General features: G+C 48.2%; 1 protein-coding gene across 8 annotated transcripts in view; it reads right to left on the bottom strand.

Annotated features, from left to right (window-relative positions):
* The window catches only part of ABCC10 (ATP binding cassette subfamily C member 10), a 450,580-nt gene that overhangs the window by 133,564 nt on the left and 299,923 nt on the right, over positions 1-17,093 (bottom strand). For 4 of the 8 annotated variants that reach the window (XM_086925984.1, XM_086925986.1, XM_086925982.1 and 1 more), the window contains one exon: positions 11,519-12,350. The exons of the other annotated variants lie outside the window; for them this stretch is intronic. In XM_086925984.1, the coding sequence (XP_086782110.1) occupies positions 12,215-12,350 (136 nt within the window). In that variant the 3' untranslated portion in view covers positions 11,519-12,214. Of the gene's footprint in view, positions 1-11,518; positions 12,351-17,093 lie in introns of those variants that run through there. 8 annotated transcript variants of the gene reach the window in all.

Genomic DNA, 17,093 nt, shown 5'->3' with positions numbered 1-17,093 from the left:
CTTCGCCTCCTCCGCCATATCGAGGATCTTCGTGGCAGGCCCTACCGCATCCAACAGCTTATCCTGGCAGGCCCGCCAGGATCGATCGATGCCCTTCCTGGGATCCTTCATAAATTTTGCCAAGAAGGTGGCCATCTTGGCATCCAACTCCGGGGTCATGGCCACCTTACCCTCCAAAGTCGGTCTAGGGCATTCCCCACGCAGGCAACCCCTTGCCTCCTTCTCCAGCGGCTTGCGTAGCCTGCCCGCTACAAACTTCGCCACCGTCTCCCCCGGTGTCCAAGCCGCGGAGCGAGGGTGGACGATCTCGTCCGGGTCCAGCATGCCCGACTCATCCCGTGGCATCTCCTTGGCAGAGGACGCCGGAAGCCAAGATCGGGTCGACTCTCCGTCGTCATCGGTGTCCGGAGAGTCGTACACAGGAGAAGCGGGGGCCGTCGACACGTCCCCTGAAGCACCCGGATCCGCCAAGGGAGCAGGGGGCACCGCCGTTGCCTTCGCCAGGAAGGCGTCCCGTAGACGCTCAAACGCGCCCCTGTCCACTCCTTGGGCCTCCGAGGACGGGCCTTCCCTACAGGGCTTCTTCGGTGCGGGCGGCAACCCGCCAGATGTCCCCGGGAGTTCGGGGGTCGGAGGCACATGCGCTGACGCCAGCTTCGCGCATTCTTCCACAATGCGGGCGGAGAGGCGGTCCTCCATAGGCCCTACCACCTCCGTCACGCAGCGATAAATCGAATTATCCACCGCCTGGTAAAATTCGTCGGCCTGCAGGTAGGAGTAGGGTTCTTCCTCGTACTCCCCTTCCATCCTGAAGCACAGGGGTAATTCCGGGACACCCTGGAGGGCGGCAGTCGAGATAAGTCTCGGATATGGGCAGGCCAACTGGCTGCGATCACTTTGTGGGCCAACTGACGTGGCAGGTGGGGCAGCACCAACCCCCCAGCGCGCAGACTCTCCTCGCCGGGACCGAGTCTCCGCACCCCTCAAGCGCGCCAAGCCACACACGATCAAAAGAGGTGCACAAAGTTCACCCGAAGGTGTTTTACGCGGTCAGCGCCGCAATACAGACCCCAACGGGGCGTCAGAACAGGGAGGTACAGGCCCGGAGCACCAGGTGTCAGAGGGGTACGCGAGGGTTGGCTCCTGCGCAAGCAGACTCCACGGCGCGGCTCCTGCAACTGCGGAGGCGCGCCGAAGAGTCGGCGAGACGTTAGGACGCCCCCTGGCGGCTTACTCACTCACCGCACACAAATGGGAAAGAAAGATTGCGTAGGAACGATGGAACGTTCCCGCGACTGGGGACTCTGCAATGGAAAAATAAACCACGGGGTGAGTCCCCCAACGATCGTACATATAATACAATCAGTAAACACATAAAGGAAACATGAAAAGCACTTATCTGGCTGCGGGAGCAGCGAAGAAAGAGGGGGAAGAGGAAGAGAAGGCCGGGTTTATAGCGGTGATGGACAGAGTGGAAGGACTATGGACTGTCATTATACAAAGAGACTCTTGGGAGTTGTTGTTTTGATCTGTTGAACGTTCCGTCAAATGCTTTAGGCCTTAAAGCATTTTTTGTTACTATCATATATCTTTTCCTAAGCTGCTGTGGAGTCTTTATGTTAATAAAGCGAAGGAAGATATAGCATAATCTGAAGCCTCCGGTCCTGACATAGAATCCCAAATGCAAAAATTGCACTCGCATAGGGCCAGATTCTCAGAATCTGGCCCTTTGCGAGCGCAAATATGATTGATGAATCAGGCTGAGCTACGTTATCCAAAAATCTCTATTGTATGGTAAACTATTTAGATATACCTTTAAAAAGGAAATGTGATTATCATCATAAAACTATACACGTGTACAGAACGCAAGACTCAGTCATAGTCAATTAGCGTACATCTTCCTTAATTTTAAAGCGGAGACAATAAAATATAAACCCGTATGTCACAAGCAGGGGACTCTAGGCACTGAATATACTGCAGCCCTTCCTTATGTGATCTAAAATTCCTGGCCGGTAAAAAACAATTTAAATAATGGGCTCTGAAAGTGCGATACAGTGAGCAAAAAAGCATGAAGTGCAAGGTAGATTTAGTTGAAATGCCTTCACATGGGCAACACAGGAGTGATTTAAACCAAGACCCTGGTTGAGGAACATGTGTCAAATTCTCAGTAAGTCTCATCACACCAGTGCACTGAAGGCAGAGAAGCCAAAAGGGCTGACAAATAATCTTATTAAGGACCCACAGTAAGATCTTGCTGGGCTAAAGATAAAACAAAAGGATGTCTGACAGTTTGCTGGTCAATCTGACGAGCGCCACTGCAGCCCACAAATTGGTCGAAGCTTCCGGCATTAATGAATTTCATGGAAGGACACCTGCTACCTCAGGCAGCAGGTCAAACGCAGTCAGTTTACACCACTCAATCTCCTCACATGTGGGAGCAGATTGAGCAGAATCAGGTGTAGGAGACTGCCCTATTGCTGATTCAGAAGATCCTCCGAAAGTGGTAGTCTGATCAGGGGACAGATGCTCATAACTAAAAGTTCCGGGTACCAAAGTCTACTTGCACAGTTCAGAGTCACTAGGATGACTAGGCCAAGTTGTCTGTGATCTTTTTTTATAACTCAGGGTAGGAGAGGTAGGGACAGGAAGGCATATAGAAGTTCCATGCTCTATTTCAGCTGGAATGAATCAGCAAAATATAGTTCCCATAGAAGTTCCAGTGCGCAAAACCTTCGACATTGCACATTTGACGGTGGCAAAAAGGTCTAGCCAGAGCTTTCCACACTGCTAGAAGATGCCCTGCCCCACCTTGGGAAGATGCACTGTCCCCTCATCCTGTCCCGCTATAACTGGAACAGGGTCACCAAAGAACTCCTCAGCGCCACCCTCAGGACAATGACACTGCTGCCATCCAGAGACACTAATACCACAGCACGCATCCTCCACCGATGGATCTCCAACTGCTCTGACAAGCTGGCGCCCCTCAAGAAAGCATCTGGCAAGCAACACTTCAAGAAAGCCAGTTGGTTCACTGCTGCCCTCCACAAGTCTAGACGCACCTGTAAATGGCTCAAAGAAATGGAGGAACAACAAACCCCGTAAGCACAAGCAGACTTCAAAGCCGCTGTCATCGCACCCCACCTCCTCCTCAAAAATTCTAGGAAAACAGCCCTCCAAAACAGAATCAACGCCAACACACACAACAGCTAAGAACTCTTTGCCATTGTCAAGGAGTTCGCCAAACCCAAAGCGCAAGACTACAGAAGTCCCACCCTCCCAAGACCACTGCAACAAACTCAGCACCTACTTCCACCACAAAATCAAGCATATCTAGGAGAGCTTCGACACCCAAGACCGGCCCATCACTCCCGCCATCACCACACATGATGACAATGCCCCTAACAGATCCTGCTCAACTGCACCCCGCTCCCCATGGATGACCCTCTCAAAACCATGAAGAGCATTCACTCCGAAGCACCGTCGGACTCCTGCCCGCACCACATTTTCCACAGAGCCACCACCTCCATCACCCCCGAATTAAATTGCACCATCAATTGCTCCATCGAGACAGCCACCTTCCCCGATGACTGGAAACACGCTGCGATCAACCCCCTACTTAAGAAACCGCCCGCCAACCCGACAGACCTCAAGAATTTCAGACCCATCTCCCTGCTCTTGTTCCCAGCCAAGGTAATCGAGAAGGCCATCTATGCACAACTCTCGAAGTTCATCGAAGCCAACCACATCCTGGACTCCTCTCAAATTCGGCTTTTGAAGCAACCACAACATCAAGAATGCTGTCATCGCTGCCACTGATGACATCCACTCCCTCCTCGACCAGGGAGAAACAACAACCCTCATCCACCTACACTCTCAGCCGCCTTCGACAAAGTCTCCCACTGCTCCGTAATCAAGAGACTCCACAATGCTGGCATCCGTGACAAAGAATTGAACTGGATCATTTCCTTCCTCACCGGTAGAACACAGCGAGTCAGACTACCACCTCTCAGAATCCACAGAGATCAGCTGCGAAGTCCCCTAGGGTTCCTCCCTGAGCCCCACCCTCTTCAACGTCTACATAGTTAGGAACCTACAAGGTGGTGGCAGCTCCTTGACAGTCTGTGTTACAAGAGCTCGTGCAGATTGCGAGGGGCTTCTCCTCTGCACGCTGGAAAGCTTTATTGGGATACTTTTAAACTGCATTTTTACTTGGTTTTAAAACGCACATTTACTTGCACTAGAATTGTTAGATAAGACGCTCTGAAAACTTATGTACAAATTTACCTGTAAAGCTATTGCTTAGTGGACCCCCAGCCCCGTTCCATCGCGGCTTCGTGCCGTTTGTGTGGAGGGCAGGGCTAGCTTCAGAACCACAGAGCCGCCTCCCCGAGCAGAACGGAGTTAGCGTTCCAGCTGGGGGCGTGGCTTCAAGTATAAAATGGGCACTTTAAAGCGCAGCGGTCGAGCGCAGCGGGAGCGCCGACACCGCGCCGAAGCCGTGCCAAAGGGGTGCCAGTCTGCGCCAGTCCGCGCTGGTTCCGCGCTCTGCGCCATACCCCCTGCCTCATGCAACAACCATAATCTTCCTAAGGTAATAACTTACACTCGATCTCAACTTCTTTGTATTGGCAATACTTTAACTGATAAAAGATGTTCCCATTTCTGTGCAGACTCTCTAGCCAATCTGCCTATTAATCCCTGCCCAAACTGCTCTTTTAAATCCACTCCTCCCCACTCTAATTTAGCTGCCCCTAGGTTGCCACTAACCCCAGAAAAATCTATACATTGCTCTCTTATTAATGCCCGATCCCTTGTTAAACATAGGGATGAGGTCGCTGAACTTATAGCCACTCAAAATCTTGACATCCTGTTTATAACTGAGACCTGGGCTGACTCTGCTTCTGGCCCGGATTTCAAGATTGCTACTCCTGATGGCTATTATGTCACCCGACTAGATAGATCTTCGGGGAAACGAGGGGGTGGGTTAGCTATCATACATCGTGCTAACATAGCTCTAAAAACTGAGCCAATGATCCATGATTCCATGGAAGCCTTATGTTTCACCTTTACTCTTTCCCCCACTCAAACTTTTAAAGGCACATTACTATACCGACCTCCCACCCCACGCACATCTTTCTTGGAAGCTCTCAATCCTCTATTAGAACCAATAGCTGCCTACAAAGAATATACAATACTGGGTGATTTTAATTTTCATTTAGAAAATCATTCAGATAAAGATACCATCAAGATTATCTCTGATTTTCAAGCTGTAGGCCTAGAACAACGAGTCTCCTCACCCACACACCAAGCTGGTCATACCTTGGACGGACTATTTACAAATAATCCATACATGAATCAACCTACAGTGTTCCCACTTATATGGACTGATCATTCGGCAGTCCTATTTTCTATAATAATTAGGAAACGCAAACACGACGCGCCCTCTGCACGCTTACAGATTAAATGTCGTGACTGGAAAAATATCGACCACCATGCCTTTAATAATGCATTAAAAACTACTAACCTCAAAGACTCAAATGACCCAGGTGAGGCATCTAACAACTATGTGCACTGGCTGAACAACGCACTAGATCATGTGGCACCTCTTAAAAAATTACAACCTAACCGTAATAAACCCTCTGCTCCATGGTTCTCTGAATCATTAAGGCTTGAAAGACAACATTGTCGCAATCTAGAGAGACGTTGGCGCAGGAACTACGACAACAACGATAAAGATAGATACAAGACAGCCCTGCATAACTATAAGAAACTTATTACAAAGGAAAAATGTAATTTCTACACCACACAAATAGAATCAGCTCAAAACTCGAGTAAACAGTTATTCCAGGTGGTAAAAAAGTTATCCAACCCGACGGTTCCCGATTCTATAGAACCTTCTCAAACCTTTTGTAATGAAATCGCAGACTTTTTCAAAGGAAAAGTTACAGATATTTTTAATAACTTCACACAAAAAATCTCTGATGCTATAGTTGGCCCAACTGCTCATCAGATATCTACCAGACCAATCCTGGATACATTCTCCTCGCTTCCTCAAGCATCTATAGAAGAAATCATGAATGCGGTCAAATCAGGATCTCCTTTGGACCCTTGTCCCCCAAGTATACTTAAACTAGTACCTGATCAGGTAGCCCCGGTGCTTACCCACATTTGCAACACGATGTTCCAGACAGGAGATTACCCTAAAGTCTGGAAGAAAGTCATCGTGAAGCCCCTTTTAAAAAAATCAACACTAAACCCAGCAGAGTTAAAAAGCTATCGACCCATTGCCTCACTTCCTTATCCCTCTAAGGTATTTGAGAAGGCAATTAATTTACAACTCTCTAGCTTTATTGATGATAACAACCTACTAGATGAGACCCAATTTGGGTTTAGAAAGGGTCATGGCACCGAGACCGCCTTGATAAAAGCAACTGAAGAAGTTAGAATAATTCTAGACCAAGGCGGTACAGCAATCCTGATACTCTTAGATCTATCGGCTGCATTCGACACGGTCGATCATAACATCTTGATCGACCGTGTCGATGCCATGGGTATCCAGGGCAAAGCAAAGACTCTTCTGGCATCTTTTCTATCAGACAGAGTACAGTCTGTGAAAATGGGTAGCTATTATTCGCCCAATTTCACCTTACCTTGTGGAGTTCCTCAAGGCTCCTCGCTAAGTCCGACGCTTTTTAATATCTATGTATCGGACTTAGCGAGGGTGATCAAGTCATTCGGCATAGGAATAACATCATACGCCGATGACACTCAATTAGTCCTGGCTATTCATAGGAACGGAGCTGCAGTGGCCGCTAATTTTCAGGAAGGAATGAGAGCAATTTGCACTTGGATGGACCAGAACTGCCTAAAATTAAACTCTGACAAGACGGAGGTCATGCTCTTTGGTGATCTGACCCCGTCTTGGTCACCAGTTTGGTGGCCAGCAGAGCTGGGAGATCCTCCTCACCCTGTGCAAAAAGTTAGGAACCTCGGAGTTCTACTCGACTATAAGCTTACTTTCCATAGCCATGCTAATGCAGTGGTCTCGGCGTCCTTTTATACTCTGAGAATGGTAAAAAAGCTTCTTCCTTTTCTTCCTCCTAACTCAGGCAAAACCCTAATGTCTACACTAGTCCTTTCAAAGATTGATTACTGTAACGCACTATGGCTGAATGCACAGGAACAAGTCATGAATAAACTACAATTAGTGCAAAATGCTGCAGCAAGAATTTTAACTGGCACACCTAAATTCTCATCCATATCGCCCATCATTCGCCAACTTCATTGGCTACCAGTGAGAAGCCGTACAAAGTTCAAGGCCTTGTGCATCATTTATAAAACACTGAACAATACCGGACCGGACTTTTTTAAAAAATCCATCACTCCATACAAACCCAAGCGTTCTTTACGCTCTGAGGCATCCCAGCTACTCCATATTCCACGCACTAAGAAAGCAACATGGGGCGATAAGCGCTTCACAATTGCTGCTTCAAAATTGTGGAATAAGCTCCCTCTTAATATTAGATCAAGCTCCTCCCTACTCATATTTCGGAAGCACATCAAAACATGGCTTTTCAACCAGTAAGCTATGTAGGAGCTCTCTGCAATCTTAACGAACTCTAGCGCCGAGACACCGGAAGGTATTTGTGCGCTCTAGAAATTTTATAAATAAATAAATAAATAAATAAACCACTGACTCAACATCGTCACCTACACCAAAGACATCCAGCTGATCTTCTCCACCACTAATGAGCCCACAATCACCAGAAACTTCCTTGACGGGATGAAAGCAGTTGCGACCTGGAAGAGAGACAGCTACCTCAATCTCAACTCGGACAAGACCAAAGTCCTCATCCTGGCACAAGACCCACAAGACACAGGACCCCACTCCACCCAGTTTGCTGCAATACTATAGGGCAGTAGTGTTGTCATTGAGAACCTGAAACAGCCTTCTATTGATGGATGTCAGGGAAGCCTTCAGAGCCAGTTGAATGGCCTGCTACTCCAAAAGACTAATGGGGAGCCGAGCTTCTGTTGGAGACCAAAGTCCTCTAATCTCCACCGCCCCTAGACGGACTCCCCAGACCAGCAGGGAAGCGTTTGTCCCCGTCGGCTCTGAATAGGAAGGGAGAGAGGTCTGCCACTGGACCAGTCACAACTACAGATTGCAAGCTGTCTTCTCCAAGATCTGGATGACATCAGTCAGATTTCCTTGGTGCTTTGTCCATTGGAACCTCATACTCAATTGCAGAACCCACATAAACCACCTGGTGTAGCTGACAAGAAGGATGCAAGAGGTTAAGAGGCCACAAAGTCTCAGAGCTTTATCCAGGACTGAGGCTGAAACATTAGGATCATAGCCTGAATTTCCTGGACTTGTTGCAGCAGGGGAAAGGCCCGGAACTGTATTGTGCCCAAGATGGCTCGAATGAATGGAAGCCTCAGGTGCAACTTCGCCTCACTGATAGTGGACCTCAATGACATCAGGAGGTTTGCGGTCATCTGCAGTTGGTCTAGGTCTGTCTTTGGCAAGCCCACCTTCAACAGCCAGTCACTGAGTAGTAGACTGATATCCGACCTCTGAAGGTGGCTGCGACTGCCATCATCACTTTCAAGCACAACAGAGGGGTACCGGTGAATGGGAGCACAGCACTGAAAATGCTCCTGGCCTACCTTGAACTTAGGTAACATTAATGGGACTGCAGGACTGGTATACTAAAATACACCATCCACTTGCCAGAGTCCAGTATAGACTGGATCTGGGCAAGTGTGGACATTTTGAATTTCAGAAATCCAAGGTCTAAAATAGAACACAGAACCCGTCTTTTTTCGGCAGAACGAGTAACAACCCTCTCTTCTTCCCGAGTCCAGTACATTCTACATAGCACACTATAAGGGTCATTCTCACAGCTCTTGCAGAAGAATGGACAGGTGATCTTCTGAAATTCTCTCTGATGTAGAGGGAATATTTGGCAGGACAAAAAGAAAAGGTAGGGCATAGCTATGCTAAACACTTTGTAAGATCAACTGTTGGACGTGATGGATCGCCACACTAGGAAGAAGTGCTGGATCCTGCCACCCACTGGATGGGCATTTACCACTAAAGATGAACTAAAGCACTTTGGTGGCTGTTGCACAGCGGAAGGAATGGGAGGGCCGATGCCCCTGCTTGCTGCCACGCTGAATTCCAGACTCACGTCCACAGCCTCAAAAAGACTGGGGTGACTGATGGACTGGTTGTGGAAAATGTCCTTGCCTGTATGCCAACCCTCTAGAATAGCCTGTGAACCTACAGAATTGGTAAGACTACTGTTTGACAGGGGTCAACAAACCCAGGGAGCGCTCCCGGCTCTAATTTTCTTAAAGCATTGCAATGCGGAATCGACCTTTTCACCATAAAAACGTGAGCCATCAAAATGCATATCCACGAGAGCAGCTTGTACATTGCTAAAAAATCCTGTGATCGCATCTATGTGTGTCAGCGAAGGCCAGCACTGATGCCAAGTGACCTCCCCAGGCAATCCCTAGCATCTAAGGCAGCTGGGATAACATTTGGCAGTGTCTTGACCATTAATAAATTGTCTGTGCCAGGAAGGCCCTAAGGTCCATCTCACTAGCAATGTCCAGCAGGACATGTGTGTAGTGACCCAACAGACAAACAACATTAACTGACTGAAATGCTAGACTGGCAGCGAAAAACATATGCTTGCCAAAAATCTCAGTCCCCCTAGACTCGGTATTCGGAGGAGTCATGGGGAATGAATTGGGATTCACTTTACTGGTTAAAGACTTGAGCTGTAAGGCTCTCTGCAGACGGATGTTCATAAAACAAAAATCAGGATGTCCAGGAGCCAGTCTGTGATGTCTGCACACCTGCCTATTCACATGTGGGCAGGAAAGGGTTTTGATAAGGTAGTCATCAAATGATCAATGAGGGCCTTGTTAAAAGAGAGCAAAGGCTCAGACATGGCTGGCTAGACTACAACGTTTCTGTAAGGATGTTCTTGGCTGAGGGCAGCTGTAAATCTAGGACCTCAGTTGCCCATCGGACCACCACTGCAAAAGAGGCCCTTTCTTCCCCTCTCCCTAAGTGGCTAGTTGTCAAGTACGCCAGGCTCTTTTTAATCCATGTAAAAGTTATCATCTGTGTAATGAGGGAGAGAAGGAAACATTCTCCATCTCCACCATCATCATCTCAGCGCCACAGCAAGCTAAAAAGATAATAGAGCCTTTGCTGCAGCGCTCATCCTGGTCTAGGCACCCGGTCGGAGTCAAGATGTAAGACAACTGGTTGCATTATTTGTAGTCTCATAGCACGACATTCATCGGGATCGAGATGAAGTCAGCTTAGTGCCCAATATCTGAATCAGTACTGGATCATCCTCAGGCGTCATTGGCTTTGGTACCGTCATTGACAATGCAGGCACTTGAGCAAGAGTGGAGGCTTGGACCGGATTCGGTATGGCGGCCAAAGTTGGGATCCACAGGGTCAGACAGATCCAAGGAAGTATTTGGTGGTGATAACCCAAGTGGGAGTCCTCTACAGTTCCTTAGAGCCCAAAGACCCGCCAGGAGGAGGCGGAAGCACACCAAATATCTGAAGCATGGCCTCCATAAAGGCTTCGATCTGCAGCGGCATCGCCAATGGCTCGGGAAACTCATGGTACACGAGGATAAGCTTAGGAATTGGCTCAACGACCGGAGACCTTGAGACTGAAAGACTCATCTCATCATGCCCTTGCGCCTTCTCTTTAGATTCAAAGTGGTGAGATGGGGTTGAGTACCACTTCGCTTTTTCATGTTTCCAACTTTGACTTAGATTTACCAGAGGACTTTTAGTGCAAACTTGGCCACTCGCGGAAACAGCCTCGAAAGTGGGACCGCGTCTGCACCAGTGACCTGGGACAGGAGTGGGATTTGCGCAAAGGCGACAAATACTTCTGATGTTTGTCCACATTCAGTTTTCCCTCCCACTACCAGATCACATATGAGTGCATAAGGGTGCATTTATCGCACAACTTCAAGTTGTGGTTCGAGTCCTGACACAAGAGACACAGTTTGTGTGAGTCTGTTGAACCCTATAGTTTATGTTACACTAGCGCACTCAAATTCGATTTAGAAGTAGTCGGAAGACCAACAAAAAGGGGAGTGGAGCCCCAGATCCACATCGGAAGGGTTAGAAAGAAAGGAACTGAAGTCAGTGTGCTGGAGCGGTACTTGTACGCAGCTTCGCTCCATCACTTCCAGGATGGTTGGAAGCAAAGTCAGAGCTGCACAACGTCACATAGTTGCACACAGGAGCAATACTGAAGAAATGTTTCTGGATCAAGGCGTGCACCTGGGGAGTATTCTAAGGTGAGGAATCTGCAGTTAGAAGAATACATCAGAAAGAGTATCTATCTATTCATTCATTAATTCCTTAATTCATTCATTCGTTCGTTCAATAATAGGATAGACATTGCAAAAGTGATTTTCCCATCACATTATTTAGATCTCTAGCAATAAGCACTCTCCCAGGTTGAGAAACATTGTGCTTTTTATTAAAATAGTCAGCTCATACAAAACCTCCAAAAATGAACTAGGACCCCCTCGTCGAATCGCCCAATTTCCGCCTACAAACCTAACGTGCAATCCGACAAGGTAGAGGAAAGTTACTGGAAGGCAGCACATAGACTGTATGCTTCTTCCAGCTGCATCGGCACGTGGTTATCTTGAAGACTGTTCTTCACAGTGGTTTTTCTTCTTCTGTGCATCACTCCTGGGAAGAGAATGTAACCCTCTTCTCCTTAGTGCCTTACTAGTAAGTGGAGGATGTTGACTGTTGCTGTTTTGCCGGCTGATGTTGATAGCGCCTACATCTGTTACTAGTTTACTTTGTACTTGGTGGGGAAGAAAGGAGAGGACACTGACCATCTTACAAAGACTTGTAAACACATAATTCCAACTGTGCTTAGAGGGACATGCCTTGCCACAGGGTGCGGCGTAGAGCAACTTCATGATCACCAACTAATCCACTTCTTTGCATAGAGCTTCAGAGCAGCAGACAGGTTTTCTAAGCACAGAATTACAGTTCATTTGACAGAGATGGAATAAACTGATCGCCCTAGAAAAAGGCTGAGATTGTCTGTAAACAGCCAGGATCTGAACCTTGATGTCAGACTCGGTGACAAACCCAGTCCTCTTCAGGAAGCCTTAGCCAGATAGGGTCAGAAGCTCATTTTTCCCCACTGTGGATTAAGTGGAAAAAGAACGAATCCGGTTTGTCGGAGAGCACTTTGGGGGAGTCCAACTCTGCCACCTTCCCAGCATGCATCACCAGCACCCGGTCTGAGTCCATGATAGTGTTTAACCTGCAAGACAGAAAAGGCAGGAAGTCGTGTTCGGGCCAGTGAGGATATGATGCACTAAAAGTCGATAGCAAAGTTAGGAGTACTTGGGGCATTTTAGAATAACCAAGAGACACAATGTGCTTTCAGCAATGCTAGCCATAAAGATTGCAAGGGTTACCCACATGTGGTCATCTGGCCCACATAATGGCCTTGTCGATGGACGAGGTGTATCTAGCAGGCAAATGCGGACCTTTGAACCCGGAGATCTGGAGTCTAATCCAGGATGCAGCCCTTGATTACAAACTCTGATGATTCACATTAAACCAGTTCATGTCTCTTGGATTCAAATTGCAAAAATAGATAAATATATGTAAATCCAAGATGTTCCTCCTGTCATGGTCACAACTAGCCCCCTAACCCACATTTTTCTTGTAGCACCTCCTGCTATACAAATGTTTCCTACTAAACGTTTTGATGCACCTGGACATTAGAACATTAGAATTTCACTATGTCAAATAACTAATTAGAGACAGCCAACCAGAAGACAGGTTTATCCAGTCATTTCACAACTACTCCAGTCCAAATACCCCTTGCTAGGCTTATACGCAGATATTTGAATTCTGGTTCTGATGCAAACTTTGAAAAGAACCCAACACAACCACATAGCTTTAGCTTGAAAAGCCTTGTTTTTTTAGTGGCTTTGGCTGCCCAGTCATGACTCCCCCTCACTGTCCCAATCTATCCAAGGACATTTGCTGGCACCAGGCCTGTCCCTTCCACAAGTCCTTGGCAATCTATAATATTCACTTCAACTCTGTCCGCCCCCTGTGCTGGACTGACATTTAAGTTGGCTGTTTTAAGTAGTAGGGGAGGTTTCCCCATCAATGTGGTCATCTCTAACAGCATGAGAGACATTTAAGGCCTGAGAAGTGTGGCTCAATGGTTAGAGCGATTCAGAAAAGGGGGTGGTGATGAACAGAGTGTCTGAATTAAGCAGACCACTCTTACCCAGTCCAAAGATCAGGGCTTGATCCATCACCGTTATTTATCTCACTGCACCATCCCAGCTCAGAACCTGGCTATATGCAAATCAGTCTGTCCCTGGCCCAGTGCATCATGGGAACAGGGCAGACTAAACTACCAAGCCAATTCTTCACCAGAAAGGAGACAAGCTACCGGGGACCGGTTTCTGGCATTTCAGCCGTCTTCGGCCCGGCTTGCTTGAATCCTGATGGTGCAGTGAGAAAGGGACTCATGTCTGACTATACCCTGCCACACCTATAGTGGCCAAAAACGATTCAGAAAAGGGGGTGGTGATGAACAGAGTGTCTGAATTAAGCAGACCACTCTTACCCAGTCCAAAGATCAGGGCTTGATCCATCACCGTTATTTATCTCACTGCACCATCCCAGCTCAGAACCTGGCTATATGCAAATCAGTCTGTCCCTGGCCCAGTGCATCATGGGAACAGGGCAGACTAGACTACTAAGCCAATTCTTCACCAGAAAGGAGACAAGCTACCGGGGACCGGTTTCTGGCATTTCAGCCGTCTTCGGCCCGGCTTGCTTGAATCCTGATGGTGCAGTGAGAAAGGGACTCATGTCTGAGTATACCCTGCCACACCTATAGTGGCCAAACACGATTCAGAAAAGGGGGTGGTGATGAACAGAGTGTCTGAATTAAGCAGACCACTCTTACCCAGTCCAAAGATCAGGGCTTGATCCATCACCGTTATTTATCTCACTGCACCATCCCAGATCAGAACCTGGCTATATGCAAATCAGTCTGTCCCTGGCCCAGTGCATCATGGGAACAGGGCAGACTAAACTACCAAGCCAATTCTTCACCAGAAAGGAGACAAGCTACCGGGGACCGGTTTCTGGCATTTCAGCCGTCTTCGGCCCAGCTTGCTTGAATCCTGATGGTGCAGTGAGAAAGGGACTCATGTCTGAGTATACCCTGCCACACCTATAGTGGCCAAAAACGATTCAGAAAAGGGGGTGGTGATGAACAGAGTGTCTGAATTAAGCAGACCACTCTTACCCAGTCCAAAGATCAGGGCTTGATCCATCACCGTTATTTATCTCACTGCACCATCTCAGCTCAGAACCTGGCTATATGCAAATCAGTCTGTCCCTGGCCCAGTGCATCATGGGAACAGGGCAGACTAAACTACCAAGCCAATTCTTCACCAGAAAGGAGACAAGCTACCGGGGACCGGTTTCTGGCATTTCAGCCGTCTTCGGCCCGGCTTGCTTGAATCCTGATGGTGCAGTGAGAAAGGGACTCATGTCTGAGTATACCCTGCCACACCTATAGTGGCCAAAAACGATTCAGAAAAGGGGGTGGTGATGAACAGAGTGTCTGAATTAAGCAGACCACTCTTACCCAGTCCAAAGATCAGGGCTTGATCCATCACCGTTATTTATCTCACTGCACCATCCCAGCTCAGAACCTGGCTATATGCAAATCAGTCTGTCCCTGGCCCAGTGCATCATGGGAACAGGGCAGACTAAACTACCAAGCCAATTCTTCACCAGAAAGGAGACAAGCTACCGGGGACCGGTTTCTGGCATTTCAGCCGTCTTCGGCCCGGCTTGCTTGAATCCTGATGGTGCAGTGAGAAAGGGACTCATGTCTGAGTATACCCTGCCACACCTATAGTGGCCAAAAACGATTCAGAAAAGGGGGTGGTGATGAACAGAGTGTCTGAATTAAGCAGACCACTCTTACCCAGTCCAAAGATCAGGGCTTGATCCATCACCGTTATTTATCTCACTGCACCATCCCAGCTCAGAACCTGGCTATATGCAAATCAGTCTGTCCCTGGCCCAGTGCATCATGGGAACAGGGCAAACTAAACTACCAAGCCAATTCTTCACCAGAAAGGAGACAAGCTACCGGGGACCGGTTTCTGGCATTTCAGCCGTCTTCGGCCCGGCTTGCTTGAATCCTGATGGTGCAGTGAGAAAGGGACTCATGTCTGAGTATACCCTGCCACACCTATAGTGGCCAAAAACGATTCAGAAAAGGGGGTGGTGATGAACAGAGTGTCTGAATTAAGCAGACCACTCTTACCCAGTCCAAAGATCAGGGCTTGATCTATCACCGTTATTTATCTCACTGCACCATCCCAGCTCAGAACCTGGCTATATGCAAATCAGTATGTCCCTGGCCCAGTGCATCATGGGAACAGGGCAGACTAAACTACCAAGCCAATTCTTCACCAGAAAGGAGACAAGCTACCGGGGACCGGTTTCTGGCATTTCAGCCGTCTTCGGCCCGGCTTGCTTGAATCCTGATGGTGCAGTGAGAAAGGGACTCATGTCTGAGTATACCCTGCCACACCTATAGTGGCCAAAAACGATTCAGAAAAGGGGGTGGTGATGAACAGAGTGTCTGAATTAGGCAGACCACTCTTACCCAGTCCAAAGATCAGGGCTTGATCCATCACCATTATTTATCTCACTGCACCATCCCAGCTCAGAACCTGGCTATATGCAAATCAGTCTGTCCCTGGCCCAGTGCATCATGGGAACAGGGCAGACTAAACTACCAAGCCAATTCTTCACCAGAAAGGAGACAAGCTACCGGGGACTGGTTTCTGGCATTTCAGCCGTCTTCGGCCCGGCTTGCTTGAATCCTGATGGTGCAGTGAGAAAGGGACTCATGTCTGAGTATACCCTGCCACACCTATAGTGGCCAAAAACGATTCAGAAAAGGGGGTGGTGATGAACAGAGTGTCTGAATTAAGCAGACCACTCTTACCCAGTCCAAAGATCAGGGCTTGATCCATCACCGTTATTTATCTCACTGCACCATCCCAGCTCAGAACCTGGCTATATGCAAATCAGTCTGTCCCTGGCCCAGTGCATCATGGGAACAGGGCAGACTAAACTACCAAGCCAATTCTTCACCAGAAAGGAGACAAGCTACCGGGGACCGGTTTCTGGCATTTCAGCCGTCTTCGGCCCGGCTTGCTTGAATCCTGATGGTGCAGTGAGAAAGGGACTCATGTCTGAGTATACCCTGCCACACCTATAGTGGCCAAAAACGATTCAGAAAAGGGGGTGGTGATGAACAGAGTGTCTGAATTAAGCAGACCACTCTTACCCAGTCCAAAGATCAGGGCTTGATCCATCACCGTTATTTATCTCACTGCACCATCCCAGCTCAGAACCTGGCTATATGCAAATCAGTCTGTCCCTGGCCCAGTGCATCATGGGAACAGGGCAGACTAAACTACCAAGCCAATTCTTCACCAGAAAGGAGACAAGCTACCGGGGACCGGTTTCTGGCATTTCAGCCGTCTTCGGCCCGGCTTGCTTGAATCCTGATGGTGCAGTGAGAAAGGGACTCATGTCTGAGTATACCCTGCCACACCTATAGTGGCCAAAAACGATTCAGAAAAGGGGGTGGTGATGAACAGAGTGTCTGAATTAGGCAGACCACTCTTACCCAGTCCAAAGATCAGGGCTTGATCCATCACCATTATTTATCTCACTGCACCATCCCAGCTCAGAACCTGGCTATATGCAAATCAGTCTGTCCCTGGCCCAGTGCATCATGGGAACAGGGCAGACTAAACTACCAAGCCAATTCTTCACCAGAAAGGAGACAAGCTACCGGGGACTGGTTTCTGGCATTTCAGCCGTCTTCGGCCCGGCTTGCTTGAATCCTGATGGTGCAGTGAGAAAGGGACTCATGTCTGAGTATACCCTGCCACACCTATAGTGGCCAAAAACGATTCAGAAAAGGGGGTGG

This window comes from Lissotriton vulgaris, chromosome 6 (genome assembly GCF_964263255.1).
Source record: "Lissotriton vulgaris chromosome 6, aLisVul1.2, whole genome shotgun sequence".
Lineage (NCBI taxonomy): Eukaryota > Metazoa > Chordata > Amphibia > Caudata > Salamandridae > Lissotriton > Lissotriton vulgaris.
The sequence above is the reverse complement of the archived record's forward strand: the minus strand, read 5'-3'. Positions and strand labels throughout refer to the sequence as shown.